The 16,940-nt window shown below is 37.4% G+C and overlaps 1 protein-coding gene across 9 annotated transcripts in view; it reads left to right on the forward strand.

Annotated features, from left to right (window-relative positions):
• The window catches only part of UNC5D (unc-5 netrin receptor D), a 559,094-nt gene extending 552,263 nt beyond the window's left edge, over positions 1-6,831 (forward strand). For all 9 annotated transcript variants that reach the window (XM_017536221.2, XM_017536239.2, XM_017536229.2 and 6 more), the window contains one exon: positions 671-6,831. In XM_017536221.2, coding sequence (XP_017391710.1) covers positions 671-875 — 205 coding nt within the window. In that variant the 3' untranslated portion in view covers positions 876-6,831. The remainder of the gene's footprint in view (positions 1-670) is intronic.
• The last annotated feature ends 10,109 nt before the right edge of the window (positions 6,832-16,940 follow it).

The following is a 16,940-nucleotide window of genomic DNA, read 5'->3' on the forward strand; positions in this document are numbered from 1 at the left end:
CACACTAACTTAAAAATTGGAGGTGCACATTTAGAATACTATCCACTTGGTTTGATAACTACTCCACTTAGTATATAAGCCCACTGAGGAAGGAAAAAACAACAAGAAATCAAAGATAAAGCCTTGAAAGGCTTTATGTTTGCCTAAGTAGAGACAGGTCAGATATTTTGAAAAAAATAGGAATGAGTGAAAGTATGACATAAACTAATGAAATAGAGCATGTCAAGGGGATGGTCAAGAAGAAAACACACACACAGAGTTCAAGGGAGGTGAGGACTCAAAAGACTTGTGGGCAAACATAGTTTCGCATGCCTGTAATCCCAACATTTTGGGAGGCTGAGGCAGGAGGATAACTTAAGCCCCGGAGGCCAAGGCTGCAGTAAGCTATGATCGTGCCATTGCACTCCAGCCTGGATGACAGAGCAAGACCCTGTCTCTAAAGACAAAACAAATCTTGGGAGATGATAAGGTTATTGTTAACATCTCATAGTACAGCTTCAGTTGAGCGCTAGGATACAAACTAGACTGCCCCAGACCTGCCTTAGTATAGCTTTTTACCCCTACTGTAATAATATCTATTAACATATATTTTTAATTCTCTTATTGGTGTTTATTCCTTTATTTTCACATTTTGTTTTGTTCTTCTTTTTGTTTAACTCTCTCCATCTAGGAATTTATCTTATTTCGCTACACAAAGTAGCCCATCTGCTGTCATTTTGAACCTGTGGGAAGCTCGTCATCAGCACGATGGTGACCTTGACTCCCTGGCCTGTGCCCTTGAAGAGATTGGGAGGACACACACGAAACTCTCAAACATTTCGGAATCCCAGCTTGATGAAGCCGACTTCAACTACAGCAGGCAAAATGGACTCTAGTCCACTTCCTCCCATGAAACAGAGTGATGGCCAGCTTGGGGACATTTGCTTTAAATGAGAAAGAAAGAGGCCGCTTTCTGGGCGTTGGGGAAATTCAGCCTTCATTTACAATCAGTTAGATTCCCTGGGTGAAGAAACTAAATTTTTTATATAGGTAAAACATGTTAATCGGAAACAGTACAAGCTCTCGTACATATAAGAGGGCTCTACTGTCTCCTTGGAATCCACATTTGGGTTAATTCCTCAGATTTGGAGTGGCAAGGATAAAAGTGAGGGCAGAAGTAGTTGTGGGAAAAGATGAGCTACAATAATGCTGGGAAGGCAGTTTTAAAACAGGTTTCCAATGATGTGCTCAAAGGGCCAGCTGACTCTGGTAGTGGACTGTCAAGAGTTTTCTACCAACTGGCATCTGTGATATCAGAAATCATTGTAAAATTGTCTTTTAGAAGCAAAACAGGTTGCCAACCCATATGTATGACTTCAACAATGTCAAAGAGGGCATTTAGAATTTAGAATCTGAGCACATCATACCAGCACCAGCTCCCTTCTCTTCTAGCCACTTAATGGAGACACAATAGAGATGTAAGAGAGACCACAAACTAGAGTACTCCACCTTTTTCTTTCTTCCTGAGACAAATGTACCCTTATTCTTTCTTCCTCTGCCTTAGCCCTTGCAGTAGAGAGGTATCAAGGAGCATCATTAAACTTGTCAATATGGAAAGTTGTTTTTTCTAACCCAACAAAGTGGGACCATCTCTATTCCCATCGAAGCCACTCAAATTGCTGAGTGCTATTAGAACACAGCTTATTACATGGATAAGGAGACAGGAGAGATTAAAGCAGGTTCAAAAACACATGAGCTACAGATGTCATAGGCCTCAAATCAGCTATAATTATAAGAGGCATGTATTGATCTAGTTCTCTAACGTTATTACAAGAAAATGGGTTTTACTTTATTTTTCAATCCAGGTTCTTGATATTGTGTAATGTGTTGGTGCTATGTCATCACATAATCTCTCAGTAAGACTATATGTGATCCTCATTTTGCCTCTTGGGAAGTTAGCAGACAGTCTTTGCTCGAAACAATATTTGAGTAAATATGCTTGAGGAATACCTCTACCACAGTGTCCCTGAAACCACATGCATTGTTTAGGTAGCCTTCACGCTGTGACGATTCAGTCCCCAGAATATGCTTTCTCTGTAGAATATGCTTTTCCCTATATAAGGCATATTCAGGGAGGCTGAATAGTCTATTGCTCTATGACTTTTTTTTTTTTTTTAACATTAGGAGAAACTGATATTGTGGAGGATTGAAATCCACAGATAATTCATGATCCTCATCTTATCACTTTACTTCATCTTTTTATCCTATTAAATCATTTTTGACAAGATGTCCTGGTAGACTAAAGATGAACAGATTTGCTCTTGTTCATCTTCTGGTGGATATTGTAATTTGCTTTCCACAATCAGGACAACCAAAATCAAGGACCCAGATGAACCACAAGACAGCTAGTCAGCTACTTTGAGGTTGGTTACATTAGAATAAAAAGTGGTCAGGGAATGGGGGAGGTAGGGAGTACTTGGCAGTTGGGATATGACCCATATTTTTCAACAATGTTTTTGTAGATCCCTTGTAAAAAAATAATAAGAATTTTGCAAATCTCCACGCAAGTGAAAAAGGCCTAAAGACGGGTTGAATTTATGGTACCTTGGATAAGGCATGGAAGAACTCTTGAATGTGTTGGCCATTTTCTCTAACTAATGTGTGGTATCTGTGGTCTCCTGTATTAGATAGAAGGCTTTGCTACATGTAATTCAAAAGCACCACGCTTTTCTCAGGAACCAAAGGCTTATGATGTAGAACAAAGAAATCATCTTAGAACTGTCAAGCATATTTTCACAATACCATATCAAGATTAGAAAAACATCATTTTGCTAGTTTGCTTAACTTATTTGTTTCTTCTAGGAAACAATAGAGAAACAGAATGAAAATGTAAATCATCTGACATCACTGATATAATTTCTGAAAGAGAAGTAGATGGTCAACTAGTCACAATAAGCTAAAGTTGGTTGGCATGGGGTGGCGTGCAGAAGAAATATGCATTAATTGCTGAGTCAAAACTTGGAGAAAGCACGTTATAAAGGTTGTGTTAGAATCCATCTTGGAGGATTTTTGTTTTATACCATCCTAAGCATTTTCCTTCTTCCCTTCTAATTGATGTTATAATTATTTCATCTATTCTGTGAGTCTACGCAGGTCTTTAGATGTTTGATACGTTTTAAATATTTTTAAACAGATGAAAATTCTAAATGATTTTCCCTCAAATCTGCCTAAATTATTTTAAGATGAGATGAGATTGTTGTCAATCCTGAATCAGGAGTTCCTTCCCATGGATTTTTTTTCCTTTGGCCTGGGTTTTATAAACACACTTGAACGTCGTATCATATTGGGCAACAAAGGAAGAAGTTAACATGATTCACCTCAGACTTCAGCCTTAAGGTCCAATCAAATTCATCCTTCAGCCTATTTTGTTTCTTCTTTACGTTTCTCTTTTACTTATTTCTGCTAGGATCCTACATAGGATTTCTATAGAAATGTATGAAATTCTGTGGTCACTGCATGTCAGGATTGTACAGCACTTTTATAATGGAATTTCAAAGAGAACCTATGTTTGGGAGATTTACACACCAAGGTGTGGGGAGGAGGCGGAATTGCAGATCAGATAAAAAGTTAGCTTACACTTGAACTTACAGTTATTCACTGTGACCTAAATTTAGTCCTGTGGTAATATTTGTTCACTAACACACAAATGCCCCTCTTCAAAGATATTTATTTATCTGTCCAACTACTAACTTTGGAAATTTTATTGTCCTATTGCAAAACGAAGCAAAATTAAAAGTGGCCTTGAGTACTAGGTAAGTTACTTAAATTTTTTGCAAAAATTACCCCACTAAATGTCAAATCTTTCAATCCTCAAAGGCATTTAAGTCTAATAGCCATACTTTAAATATAGCTTTAAAATATGCCACCAAAATCGTGCACTTCACAGCTTCACCAGACTGTAGCATCGTAAAGTTAATTTACAGTTTTTACAACATTGCTTGTACAGTCTTACTGGTTTACATTAAAATCCTTTAAGCCAAAGGAAGCTTGCTCTATGGATTTAAATGCAAACTTCATTTACCAGTGCAAGAAGTCTCATAAAACTCAGATGTACTCCCACAAAAATTTTATTGGCCTTTTTGTAAGAGATGAAAAAGAATTGACACAGTTCTCTTTAAAGAGAACTTTTCTTCTTATTTTTATCTCCAGGTGGTGTCTTCTGCCGAGGTCTCTCTACTTTTCTTTCAGTCGTCTTTGGGAGGGGATATTAATTCAAATCACTAAAACAGGGTTCTCTTTGGATTAAAAGTTCTAGATTTATTGTAACTATTTTCCTTGACAAACATTCTCAGCATTAGGATTGATAAGCAAATACAGATGATTAAAATAGGATCATTGGTTTTAGATAGCGTTTTCTACTTGCCAAACTTCTGGCAAACATACTTGTGAATTTCAAAATGTTATAAAAATCTCTTGATATGCTTTTGTTTTCTTTTAGCCATTTTCTCTTCAATTTCTTAGTCCATCTACCCTCTGTAAATGTGTTGAGTGATATAGCTATCAGATGTGTTGAAGGCAAAGTCCTCACAGAGGTTTGTTCCAGCTCTGTAGAGGTCACAGGAATCGTGAAGGAGCTCAGAAATCTTCTACTCTGGCCTACTGTGTGTGGCCCATTGTCATTGTTTCCTAATGAAACACTGCAGAGTTTGAATCCTCGGTAACCCTCATTGACTGGACTAGAGGTGATGGCCACAGCAAATGGGAGAGCAAAATGTTGGCCTACAGAGGATGACACAATTGTATTCGCCTTTGGTGTTACTTGCCATAGCGCTGTATTTGAAAATTGATGCTTTAGCAAAAAGCTGAATGGCCACCGTTTCCGTACTTTCCACTGTTTTGTCTGCATAGAATTTTCCTGAACTACAAGCAAAAATGTATTTTGTCCAATGTCACAAAAGTGAAAATGTTACTAATCTTAGACGTGTTGGATATTTTGTGTTTTTACGTTCCAAACTATTCCGAAAGCTGCCGTTACAAAGCTGTTTGGCTGTATTGACAGCATGTGGTGTTTTTGCAAAAGCAATTCTAGGAGAGCCAGTGTCTACCACGAACTCCTCGCATCCCCACTCCAGGGTCATTTGTAACATCTGAAATGGCAACTTGTACACTATAATTCTTCAAAAAATAACAGGGGATGGAAATCAGACCTGGCCGTTAGTCACTAGTGTGTAGTACCGTGATCTGAAGTAGGAAATTTAACTCGCATAGAATAATTGTGGTTTTTGAAGCAGCTACTCATTGCTTTTTCCTTTTGCTGTGAAGATCATGGATTTGGAACGTCCTCATGAGGTGGACCTAAGGCAGTAACATTTAAACTTCATGTCCTAGCACCCACCCTCCATCTGACCCAAAGACAAAAAAGGCAGTAAGCTTCATGATTACACCCAAGCATAAAAATTCCCTTCCCTAATGATGAATTCAGCAGGGCCCCATCTTATTTTTCAAAAAAGGTATAGCTTTGAATGATAGACCGTATTACTAAATTTGGTAAGATAGTTCTTTGCATGAAGGGGAATGTGTGTCAAAATACTTTCACAAAAGGCATGATTACAATGGAAATGCCCTTTTGCTTCCAGCTTTGATAACCCTAAAAAGTATTTCACTAATTTCAAGCACTATTTCCACTCAAATCCCCAAATTGGCCAAATTATATAATTCTCTTAAATTTTAATATCTGTAGGTGGAGATTTAACTGTGGTTCTGGTGAACTGTAGAAAGGAGCGGTGATATTTGAGGGGAATTTGTCAGCAGAGTATCATGCTTTATGACCCCATTACTGAAACACAGACATTACAATCAGAAATAGACCTAATAATTCCAATATCCCTCCATTAGCTAGTTCCGATGATGCTGAGAGAGAGCACACCCTGTGCCAGGTGTCAGAAACATAAGCCTCAGCAGAGGGTAACTGAGAACTTTCAAGCAGAAACACCCTCCAAGGCTTATCCTAGATCATATGGGTCACTCCCATTCAAAACTTTTCTATACAAAGGTGGGAAAGCACTCAGAATCTGGGAACTTTCTGGTTGGAAAAACAATGGTCTCCTTTTCCAAATTGGAATAAAGACTCAGAATTACCCATTCTTCATAATCATGTCGGATTGGTACATGCACTCCAGGAAGTCTCAACCTAGAAACGTTGCCAACCTCAGCATTTAGAGGAAAACTGGCTCATTCTTCTGACCCAGACTCAAAAACATATGAGTACTTTTGTACCTCCATTTCGGTGTGGATGAATTTTAAAACAGATTCATTTTGTTCTGTTTATTTTGGGAAGGTGCGTGGGGGTGTTCTTTCAAGTGATTCATATCTCAAACCCATATCACTCTCAACTTTTATTTGATGTGTTCAAAGCCAAAAATTAAAGTAAAATATAAAGCAGGGCTGAACACTTAATTTGACATGAAGCTGAAGGAGTGAGCAAGCCAGAGGAGAGAGGTTGAATGAAGCATGGCCTTGGCTTCATACCACACTTTTTGTGCCTTGTATTATCAATATAAATTCTGAATGTTGTATAGTAAATACTTGGATGGACTTCTTAGAAAAGGCTGCACTGGCTTCTTTTTCAGCACATGTACATATCTATAAATATATATACATATATATTTGGTAATGCCAAACAGCTGTGTTATATTGTATTGAACAAAATGGACAGTTTGGATGTTTTATGTAGAGTTTGCAAAAAAAAAAAAAACTGGATGGTTACAGACTTTTCAAGATAAATGTACAGACGTAAATTACTGCATATCAGTTATTTATGAATAAAGAGTCTTTTATTGACATTTTAGGATACTACATGAGTGGCACTTTGAAATCTCGATGAGGATGAGATTTGTATACGGTCTGCCTGCCGTGTCCTAGCAGGAGTTGCAATTTTCTCTGAAAGGACAGTTTTCAAGTATCTGTTAACATATGGAACCAAAGTTCTTGCTCAAGTCTCAAGAGTGAGGCAGTGTTGTGAGGCTACTGGAAGCAAGAAGACTGTCTTCTAACATCCTCACTCCAGTACACACACACACATGCACACACTTCCTTGGGATATAGTTTTATACGATCCAGGGTCATCACAGCCATTCCATAACTGGAATACTGGAATACGAATCACTTTATTCCTCAAAAATGCTTGGATTAATTTTCCAGATTGTATGCATAGAACATTTTCTGCCCTTCTGTGGGAAAATATTAATAAGTATAGTGTTGTACATTCCAAATACATGTGGCTGATTAAACCTGTTCTAAGTGGTTTTAAAAAGCTGCGAGCTTCCCCAAATTTACTCATAACTACCTAGAGAACAGGTCAGAGCCAGTTGAACCAGAATGTTCCACCCAAAGATGGCTTCTGGTCTATTTATTATAATTTTTTTAAAAAGTTCAAAAGTTGGTTTAAACCAGATTCTTTTAAAATACCATTTCCAAAGAAAGATAACATTTTTTTTTTCAAATTAAGCTTAAAAAGCTATGAAGTAAAATAATATATTCTCAACACTAGATTTTTGAAAACCTTTATGTATATGACAGCCAGGCACAGTGGCCCATGCCTATAATCCCATCACTTTGGGAGCCCAAGGTGGGCGGATCACTCAAGGTCAGCAGTTCAAGACAAACCTGGCCAACACAGTGAAGCCTTATTTCTACTAAAAGGAATATAACAGTTAGCTGGGCATGGTGGCACATGCCTGTAATCCCAGCTACTTGGGAAGCTGAAACAGGAGAATCACCTGACCCAGGAGGCAGAGGTTGCAGTGAGGCAAGATCATGCCACTGCACTGCAGCCTGGATAACAGAGTGAAATTCAATCTCAAAATGAAAACCTTTATATATATGGTAGATCTGAAGGAGGGGAGTCTATGCCACACTTCCTAAGCCCTGTTGATGATCGATATAATTCTTTTTCTTATGGGACTACTAGGGACAGATAAGAATACCTACAAAGAGGCTATGCATGGTTCCAACAGTTCTTTCTGACCACTTTAAGTTAGACTGAGCTTTAATGCTACTCAAAATATATTTAATCTACTGGCTGAATGAAAATCAGCTTAAATTAACTTAAACGAGGTAAATCAGTTATAGTTATGCAAAACCAGACCCAAAATTCCAGACTTATTTGAATAGTTAGAGCAAATAAATCCAATTTGATTTCCTCAAAATAGATTTTAACTAGAAGAATGATGTGACTAGCATAAAAATCTGGATGTAACTAGTTCATCTGGATGAAAACATAACAGATTGGCTTGAACCTGTAATAAACTATTAAAAAAAATTGAATCTTCATTAAAAGCTGCTTTATTGAATTAGGAACGAATTTTGAATGGATTAACTTAGTTTGCACGAATTTATGCTTGTTTTATATAGTGAACCTTTGTTAGAATTTGATTTTATTCTGACAGGGGTTTACTCATTCACTCAAAAAATATTTATTTAGCATTTTCTGCATGATAGCGGAGTCTGGGTTCAAGTCCTGACTCTATCATTTTGCACCTGATGTCAGACAAGATACTTAATATTTCTGCTACTTTTATGATATAGGGATAAGAACAGAATTGTATTTTTCCCCTAAGTCCAAAGATTAAATGAAAAGATTCATGTAAAGCCAATGGCACGTTCCATGGTCCTTAGTAAATAGTCAGTGAGGGTTCACTTTCATCTTATTTTAGAGAGGTGATATGCATAGTAGTTAGCAGAATGAGTTTGGATGGGAAGCCTGAGTCTGTCCCACTTTGGATTTGTGACCTTGGCCAAGAGACTGTCTCCAAAAGAGGATAATCATAACTAGTTCACAGGTCATAAAGTAAGTGTTCAAGAACTATTTCAACCATAAACACATCTACAACTGGTTTCTGACTAGTTGTCCTTCTGAACAGAGACATTCTGGAGCATTCATTATGTAGACATAATGAGGTTACAGCAAGACTAATATTGTTCTCAATCTTAGCATGTTTCTTATACTTAAAATTTAAGGGAAAAAAAGCACACCTTGCTGACCCTGAATTAAGTGAAATGCAACCTATTTTCTAATATAATGGTTAATGCTTCATACAGTGAGTTAAAAAAATAATAAGGTTCCATATTTTCATACCACATAGGATGATTTTAGGAAATAACTCGATGAGGCAAATGCATGTTTAAAGAGTATCTAAGGCAAAACTCATTTTGTCTAAATGATAGTGTTCCTACATAAAGTAAGTACTCCACCAATGAGACAACCCATTCTCTGGTTTTCAGATGACACCGGGGCTTTAAAACCATGAGCATTTGCACAAATCAAACATTAAAGAGTTATGCAAATGCTATCATCTGCTATGTGCTAGTCCTCTCTGCTACAATCAGGCATTTGCAATAAAGACATTGACCCAGCCTTCAAGAAGCTCACTGTCTCCAACTCAAGAGATTATTATACCATCCAACAAAAAGTGTCAGGAAAAAGGGAAGCACCATTGTTAAGAGAAAACAAAGGAAACCAAAGGAGGAAACCAGATTGTGTTGTGTGAGGGAAAGTTACATGGAGAAGCTGCCATTGAGCTAAGACCTAAAGATGGTATATTAATAAAGCTACTTCTGTAATAACAGTGTATAAAAAACCCTAGAATGTGTGGCTTAAAATAACACCACATATACATGAATATGGTACAGCTGGGAGATCCTCATGACCTAAGCCTGGCACGGTTGATCTCAGCTGGACTCAGGCATATATCTGCAATCAATTGAAAGGTTGAGCTGGGCTAGCTCTTCCAGACTATCTCCTTCCACAACTGGGGCCTTGGTTAGGACAACAGGACAGACTACACTCTGTTCCTTGTGCTTTGTGGTCCAAGAGGCTAGGCTGGACATGTTCTCATGGTAAAGGCAGAAAAAGAGATGTGTGGAGTCTCTTGTGAAGCCTACACTTGGAACATCATTTTTTGCAATATACTAATGGCTAACACAACTCACAATACCTGCCCATTCAAGGGATAAGGAAATAGAATCCACTTCTCAATGGGAATTGCTGCAAAATCACTTTGCAGAGTGTGGATACATGAAGGGATGGAGAATTGGGGCCAAGATTTCAATTTCTCCATCAGAGATGAGTAAGAATTTGTCAGACAAAAAATAAAAGAGCATTCAAACAGAAAGATTAGCATTGACAATTAATAGGCATTTCATTTAAGAGAGGATGCCAGACTATTTTCATGCCTCTGGTCCTTACAACCCTGAGTCCAGTGGCCCTCCTCAAACTTTTCTGCTACGTTATTAGGTGCTGATTCCATAATTAGCCATGTTTAGGAAAGGATGAGTTAATTTCATTTACAGTGGTTTCTTTATTGTGTGATCTCTCAAAGGCTTTAACACAATAATGGTAGTTATTTTCAATGCAGTTGATGTACTGGACAATTTATATGAATTCACTCATTTTAATCCCCTAGCAATCATATGAAGGCAGTACAATTTTTGCTCATATTTTATAAATAGAGAAACTGAGGAACAGAGAAGTTAATGTGCATTTTTAATCACTCAACTGCAGCTACTGTTTGGAGCATTTTCCAAATATTGATCATCACCTAACTCTTACATAATGAGCTGTAGTAACATATCAAAGTTTACATTTTGGTGTTTATTTTCTCTAAAGATACATGAGCTAAAATGCGTGCTCCAAGCTAAATTTAGTCCAGATTTTCTTCAGTTTCTGTTTTCTTATCTATCCACTCATTTTCTGCATTTTACAAAATTTCATCCTTCTAAACATATAAGTCAATAGCAACCTTTTTAATGTTATAATTCTTGCCTGTGAATGCTTGATTTAACCATGTTTCTCTACAACTTATTAGAAATACAGTCTTAAAACTGATAAAAATTAGTTATATTTTTGCTAAACCTTATAAAGACTACTTCTTTAAAAAGCTGAAGGCATGTTTATAAGCAATTTAATGACTTGTGTCAAGTCATTGTAATTTTGCTCTCCCTAAGCTCAGAGCAAAATTTAATGTGCCACTTCTTTCAAAAAAGTGTTGAGTGTTCAGCCATCGATAAGATGTTGTGCAGTTAAGTACGAAGAGCCTGGAATAGGATGAGAAGGTATGTGTTCTAATCCCAGCTATCATGCCTACCAGTGGAGTCACAATTTTTTCATTTTTTGAATCTCAGTTTTCACCTCTGTAAAATCAACATTAGGAATATCCTACCCCAGTTCCCATATTTGGCTACAGCAGGGGTCAAATGATATACTGTATGTGAGGGGAAAAAAACCTTTGTATTCTAGTAAGGGGTATATAGGTATGTATTTAACATAATGCGAACTCCACATTGACTGTCAAAAAGTAATAAAAGGCTAGAAGTTAATTATTTTAGACCCAATTGTTAGAAATACACATAAAAAATTTTAAGTGAGAATGACTTGCCCCTTCATCTCCAGTCTCTAGGCTGAATAATTTAGCTAGAATAGCCAAAGAAACAGCCTCTTCTATTATCATATCTCTAAAAATCCAAAGACTGAAAAAGATCATCAATATGTATATGTGGTTAGCCAGGTCCTAAGTGAAAAATTATTCAAAATCCTAAAGTCAACTGCATATTTGTTTTTATCACTGAAAGAGATAAAAGTTAACACTTCTTATTCTAGGCTCTTATGGCCCCAAACTATCATTTTTTTTATTGTCCTTTAAAATCTAGGCAAACAAGAAAACACAATTCACATTTAATTGTGCCTTCTATTGTCTTGCTGCTTTACAGTGAGCTTACTTTTTTTAAAATAACATTTACTGAGTGTAACTACAGAGGAAGCACTGTAGTATAAAATGGAAATTCAGCAGTGAACGAAAAATATCCCATTCTCACAGAGATTTTGTTCTTGTGGGGAAAGGCAGGGTAAAGGCTCAGTGAAATACAGAGTAAGTTACATGCAGAAAAGATAAATAGGATATTAGAGGTGTGATTTTTATTTTTTTTTTTTGTAAGAAACAGGGTCTCACTCTGTTTCCTAGGCTGGAGTGCAGTGGCACCATCATAGCTCATTGAAGCATCCAACTCTCCAACTCTTAGACTCAGGCAATCCTCCTGCCTCAGACTCCTGAGTAGCTAGTACTACAGGTACATGCCACCATATCCAACTAAATTAAAAAAAAATTGTAGTGATATAGTCTTGCTGTGTTTCCAGGCTGGTCTCAAATGTCTGGCATCAACCCATCTTCCCACCTTGGCCTCTCAAATAGTTGGGAATACAGGCATGAGCTACTGCACTCAGCCATTGGCTTATATTTTTAAATAGGGTTATCAGACAAGGGCTCATTGAGAAGGTGACTTTTGACTAAATACCTGAAGGAGATCAGGAAGATCCTTGGAAGAAGAGGATTCAAAACCAAGGAACCAGCAGCTGTAGAGGCTTTGAGGTAGAAGCGCGCTGCACCTATTCAAGGAGCAGCAAGGAAGTCAGTGTGAGCAAGAGAACAGTAGGAGACAAGAGAAGTGAAAGGGTAGATCATTGATGGCTTACCAGGCTGTAGCTTACCCTCCATATGAAATGGGGAACTATTGGAGGAATTCGAGCCGTTGTCAGCAGGATTACACTGGCAACTAGAGAACAGGTTAGAGTGGAGGAAGGAAGGAAGCAGGGAGATTACTACTATAGTAATTCACAGGAGATGTCTGTGAATTGGTGAAGGGGAATTGTAGTAAAGGTGACCAGAGGTGTCTGAATCATAGATATATTCTGAAGGCAGAACTGGCAGAATTTGCTGATGTAACAGATGCATGTTCTGAAAGGAAGAAATCCATCATGACTCTAAGGTTTTGGTCTAAGCAACCAAAAACATGGAGATGTCACTACCTGGGATGCAATTTTATGGAGAAAGGTTTTGAAGAAAGTGGAGACCAATAGCTCTATTTTGTGTGTCTGAAGTTCACAGCACCTATAAGACACCCAAGTGAACATTTGGAGTATACATCTGGGCTTATCTGGTTGAAGCTCAAGGGAGAGGTATACACTTCATAGTTGCCAAAATACAGGTATGTTCCACATCTCCCTAAAATGTATATGGGCGAGCTATACCCTGATCACCTTGAGCACATGTTGTCAGGACATCCTGAAGCTGTATCATGGGTACCTTCTTAACCTTGTGAAAATAAACTATCTAAATTGATTGAAACCTGTTCTCAGTTACTTACGAATTCACAAGTGCTTTGGAAGGAAACTGACTCTTATGTCTAAAAGAATCTTGTAGCGAGAATACATTGATACCAGTCTTTATATTATTAAGAGAAAAATGTTTTCAAAGAGTTCAAAACATGACACGCAGGCAAATATAAAAAAAAAAACATATGACAGAGGTTTTATTTACTTCACTAATTAAAAAGTTGATGTTAAAAATCAGTTCAAAGAAGAATTTTGAAGAATGATACACATGTGCATATACATGTATTTAAAATCATGAGACTTCACTAAGCCTTAGGGCACTCAAATATTAAGACCTTCGGGAGATGGGAAGAAATCTGAAGAGACTGGGAAAGAGTAGTGTGTGAGGTAAAAGGGGAATCAGGAGAGTGATGTCTCAGCAAGGGAAGAATGTGCAACCAAGAAATGGGCATGGGCCAGGCATAGTGGCTCATGCCTCTAATCCCAGCACTTTGGGAGGCTGAGATGGGCAGATCACCTGAGGTCAGGAGTTCAAGGCCAGCCTGGCCAACATGGCGAAACCCCATCTCTACTAAAATGCAAAAATCATCTGGGTGTGGTGGTGCACACCTGTAATCCCAGCTACTCAACAGGCTTGAGGCAGGAGAATCACTTGAAACCGGGAGGTGGAGGTTGCAGTGAGCTGATATGGCACCACTGCACTCTAGCCTGGGCAACAGAGCAAGACTCCATCTCAAAGAAAAAGAAAAAAAAGAAAATGAAAAAGAATAAAAAGTGGATATAATCATCTGTCTCAGATACTGCTGACAGGTCAAGTATGATGAAGATTAATAAGTTTCCTTTGGATTTAGCAATGTGGACATTCTTTATGATCATGGCAAGATCAGTTTAAGTGGAATATGGTGTTGGAAAGCCTATATTAAAGTAGAGTCAAGGAAAAAAATGAGAGGAGAAAAAGGAGCCAGCACATACAATCCATCCTTTTTAGGAGCTTTGCTGTAATGGAAAGAGAGGTCTTTTTTTTTTCTTTTGTAAAGGAAGTCAAAGTGAGATGCCTGAAACTGTGAATGTGAAGGGTTGTATTCATTGTAAACAAGGTCTGTATGAGAGGGTTCTCAATCTCAGCCCTACTGACATCTGGGGCTGGAAAATACTTTGTTATAAGGGACTATTCTGTGCTTTGTAGAATATTTACCAGTTTCTCTATCCTGTATCCATTAAATACCAGTACCACCTACCAGCTATGATAATCAAAAACATCTCCAGACATTCTTATATGTCCGCTGGGAAGCAAAATTGCCTGCAGTTGAGAACCACTGGTATAAAACAATGAAAATACGTAGCTGAGACAGGGTAAAAAGATAAAGTCATTGGAGAATCAAAATTCAAGTGATTGAGAGAATTAGGAGGTAGAAAAATCTTGTACAGGTTTATCAAAAATCTCCAAAAACTAAAAGACAAGCATGCTGAATAGAATGACACTGAGCCAAAGCTAATTCTCCCAAGAACAAGGAGAACTGAGTTGGGCATCAGATGATCGCAACCAGAAGACATAGTGGGTGGTATTACCTCAAAATAGTAGCATCAGAAATGGAAAATATTAGAGAGAGAAGAGGAAAAGCTATCTGGAAATGGCAATGAGAAGGAGAAAGAACACCTACCCTACCTCCAGGGGTAGAGAAAATGTAGGAGCAAAAATAGAAACCACCTAAAAGGGCCACAGTAGTTTTAAGGAAGAACTAGGTTTCAGTAAGAGCAGAAAAGAAGAGGGAAACAGAGAAATTACTGAGGATATAAAGCATTTTGCTGATGACTCAAGGTACTGGAAAAGGACTTCACTATTTGGGAAGAGTGGGAGATGGGTCAGATGTACAGGCCCATCTCTTGCGAGGAGTATAGTAAAAGAGATAAAGATTCCTGGAAGATAGGGCATCTTTTAGAGATTTACCTCGACAGAGATAAAAAGTACAATAATAGTCGGCACTAAAATGGAATAAATTAACCAATGGATTGAATACAAGTTTGCTTGGTTTATGTACTTATTTATACATTTTAGCATTTACTTGATTTATGTCTATAAATTTTCTTCAAAGCCTGGTGATGTAGGTAATAATATGCTTATTTAACAAAATAAAATAGAGAAATTAAGGACTTAGGCAAAGATTATAAAACTTGTTAGTGGTGGTGTTTAAATTAAGTCTACTTATGGGGTGCTTCTTCTCTTAAAAATACATTGTATTGATGTTTCTTCAGCCATAAGATATGGACATCAGAAAGTCTTCTTAATTCAAGAGCAGAATATAAGGCTACTAACAGGATGGACAACCAGAGTACACAATGAAAACGTTCTACATGCTGTAACTTTTTGATGCTATGCAAGGCTAAGCTGTCCAAGTCAGCTGAGAAGCATCAGAAGACACTACAGTTGGTCAAGACACATTTGCATTTTCTCCAGACTTCCTTCCTAATGCAATCAGAAGAAAATAATGCATAAAAAAGAGTGTGTAAACCAAAAATAAAATGGCCTGACCATTTGAATAGACTCCTCCTGTCAGCCAAAGGTATTCCAGAGTTAACCTGAAAATTTAGTTCAGGCAGTGGTGGAAGACAGGGTCAGACACACATTATACCCTCCATATTAATGTCAACACAAACTTTTAGTCAGGACTTCCTGAGGCTGTGTCACAGGCATGTTCCTAATGTTGGCAAAATAAATTGAGACCCATCTCAAACACTTATGGGTTCACAATGCTTTTCAAAGAAACCTACTCTTATGTTTAAAATAACTTTGTAGTGAATATATTGATATAAATCTTTAAAGGAAAAATGTTTTCAAATGGTTAAAAACATGACACACATGCAAATATTAAAAAATGACGAAAATTTCATTTGACTCACTATTTATAAAGAAGTTGATGTTAAAAATCAGTTCAAAGAAGAATTTGAATACATACACATGCACATACACGCTATATACATCCATGAATATATAAATGATAATTCTGAAGTGAATTTGGTAATACAGGCAAAACTGTTTAATATCCTATATTTTATAGGGTAATAATAGATACAAAATTGTCTGTAGGGAATATCAATCTACATGTCAATGCCTCATTGGGAAATAAAAATCATGTTATCTTTCCTACCAGGATGTAAATTCATTGTATCTGAACAAAATTCCTTTGCACTTCTAGGGACAAGAGACATTTGCATGACTTCAGTTTTCTGTCATTTAACTTCTACCCCTGCAGAACTAATAATGCAACTAAGTCAATAGAAGTCAAAGAAGTATACCCCCACAGAATCAGATAATCCTAAAAGGTCAGCTAGGCACACCCAACACTCCACTTTTTTCGTGCATGTTCAAGTCTTTCACAACTTTTTCTTGACAGTGCTGTGTGTCTTGGAAATGTGTTGGGAGCCTTTTATTTGTGTATCATCTCTCAACAACTTTCCAAGTTACTTCTATGGGTTTTTCCCCCTTCTTTTACCATAAGAATTGACAGCCTTTTTTCCTTTTTGTGTGTGCAAATCAAAAGTATCTGAGACAGGGTCCCAATCAATTTAGAAAGTATATTTTGCTAAGGTTAAGGACTTGTCCATGACAGCCTCAGGAGGTCGTGATGACATGTACCCAAAGTGGCTGGCATACAGCTTGACTTTATACAATTTAGGGATACGTAATACATCAACCAATACATGTAAGATGTACATTGGTTCAGTACAGAAAGTCAGGACAACTCAAAGCAGGGGCTACTAGGTTATAGGTAGATTTAAAGGCTCTCTGATTGTCAAT

This window comes from Cebus imitator, unplaced genomic scaffold, assembly GCF_001604975.1.
Source record: "Cebus imitator isolate Cc_AM_T3 unplaced genomic scaffold, Cebus_imitator-1.0 Scaffold5, whole genome shotgun sequence".
Lineage (NCBI taxonomy): Eukaryota > Metazoa > Chordata > Mammalia > Primates > Cebidae > Cebus > Cebus imitator.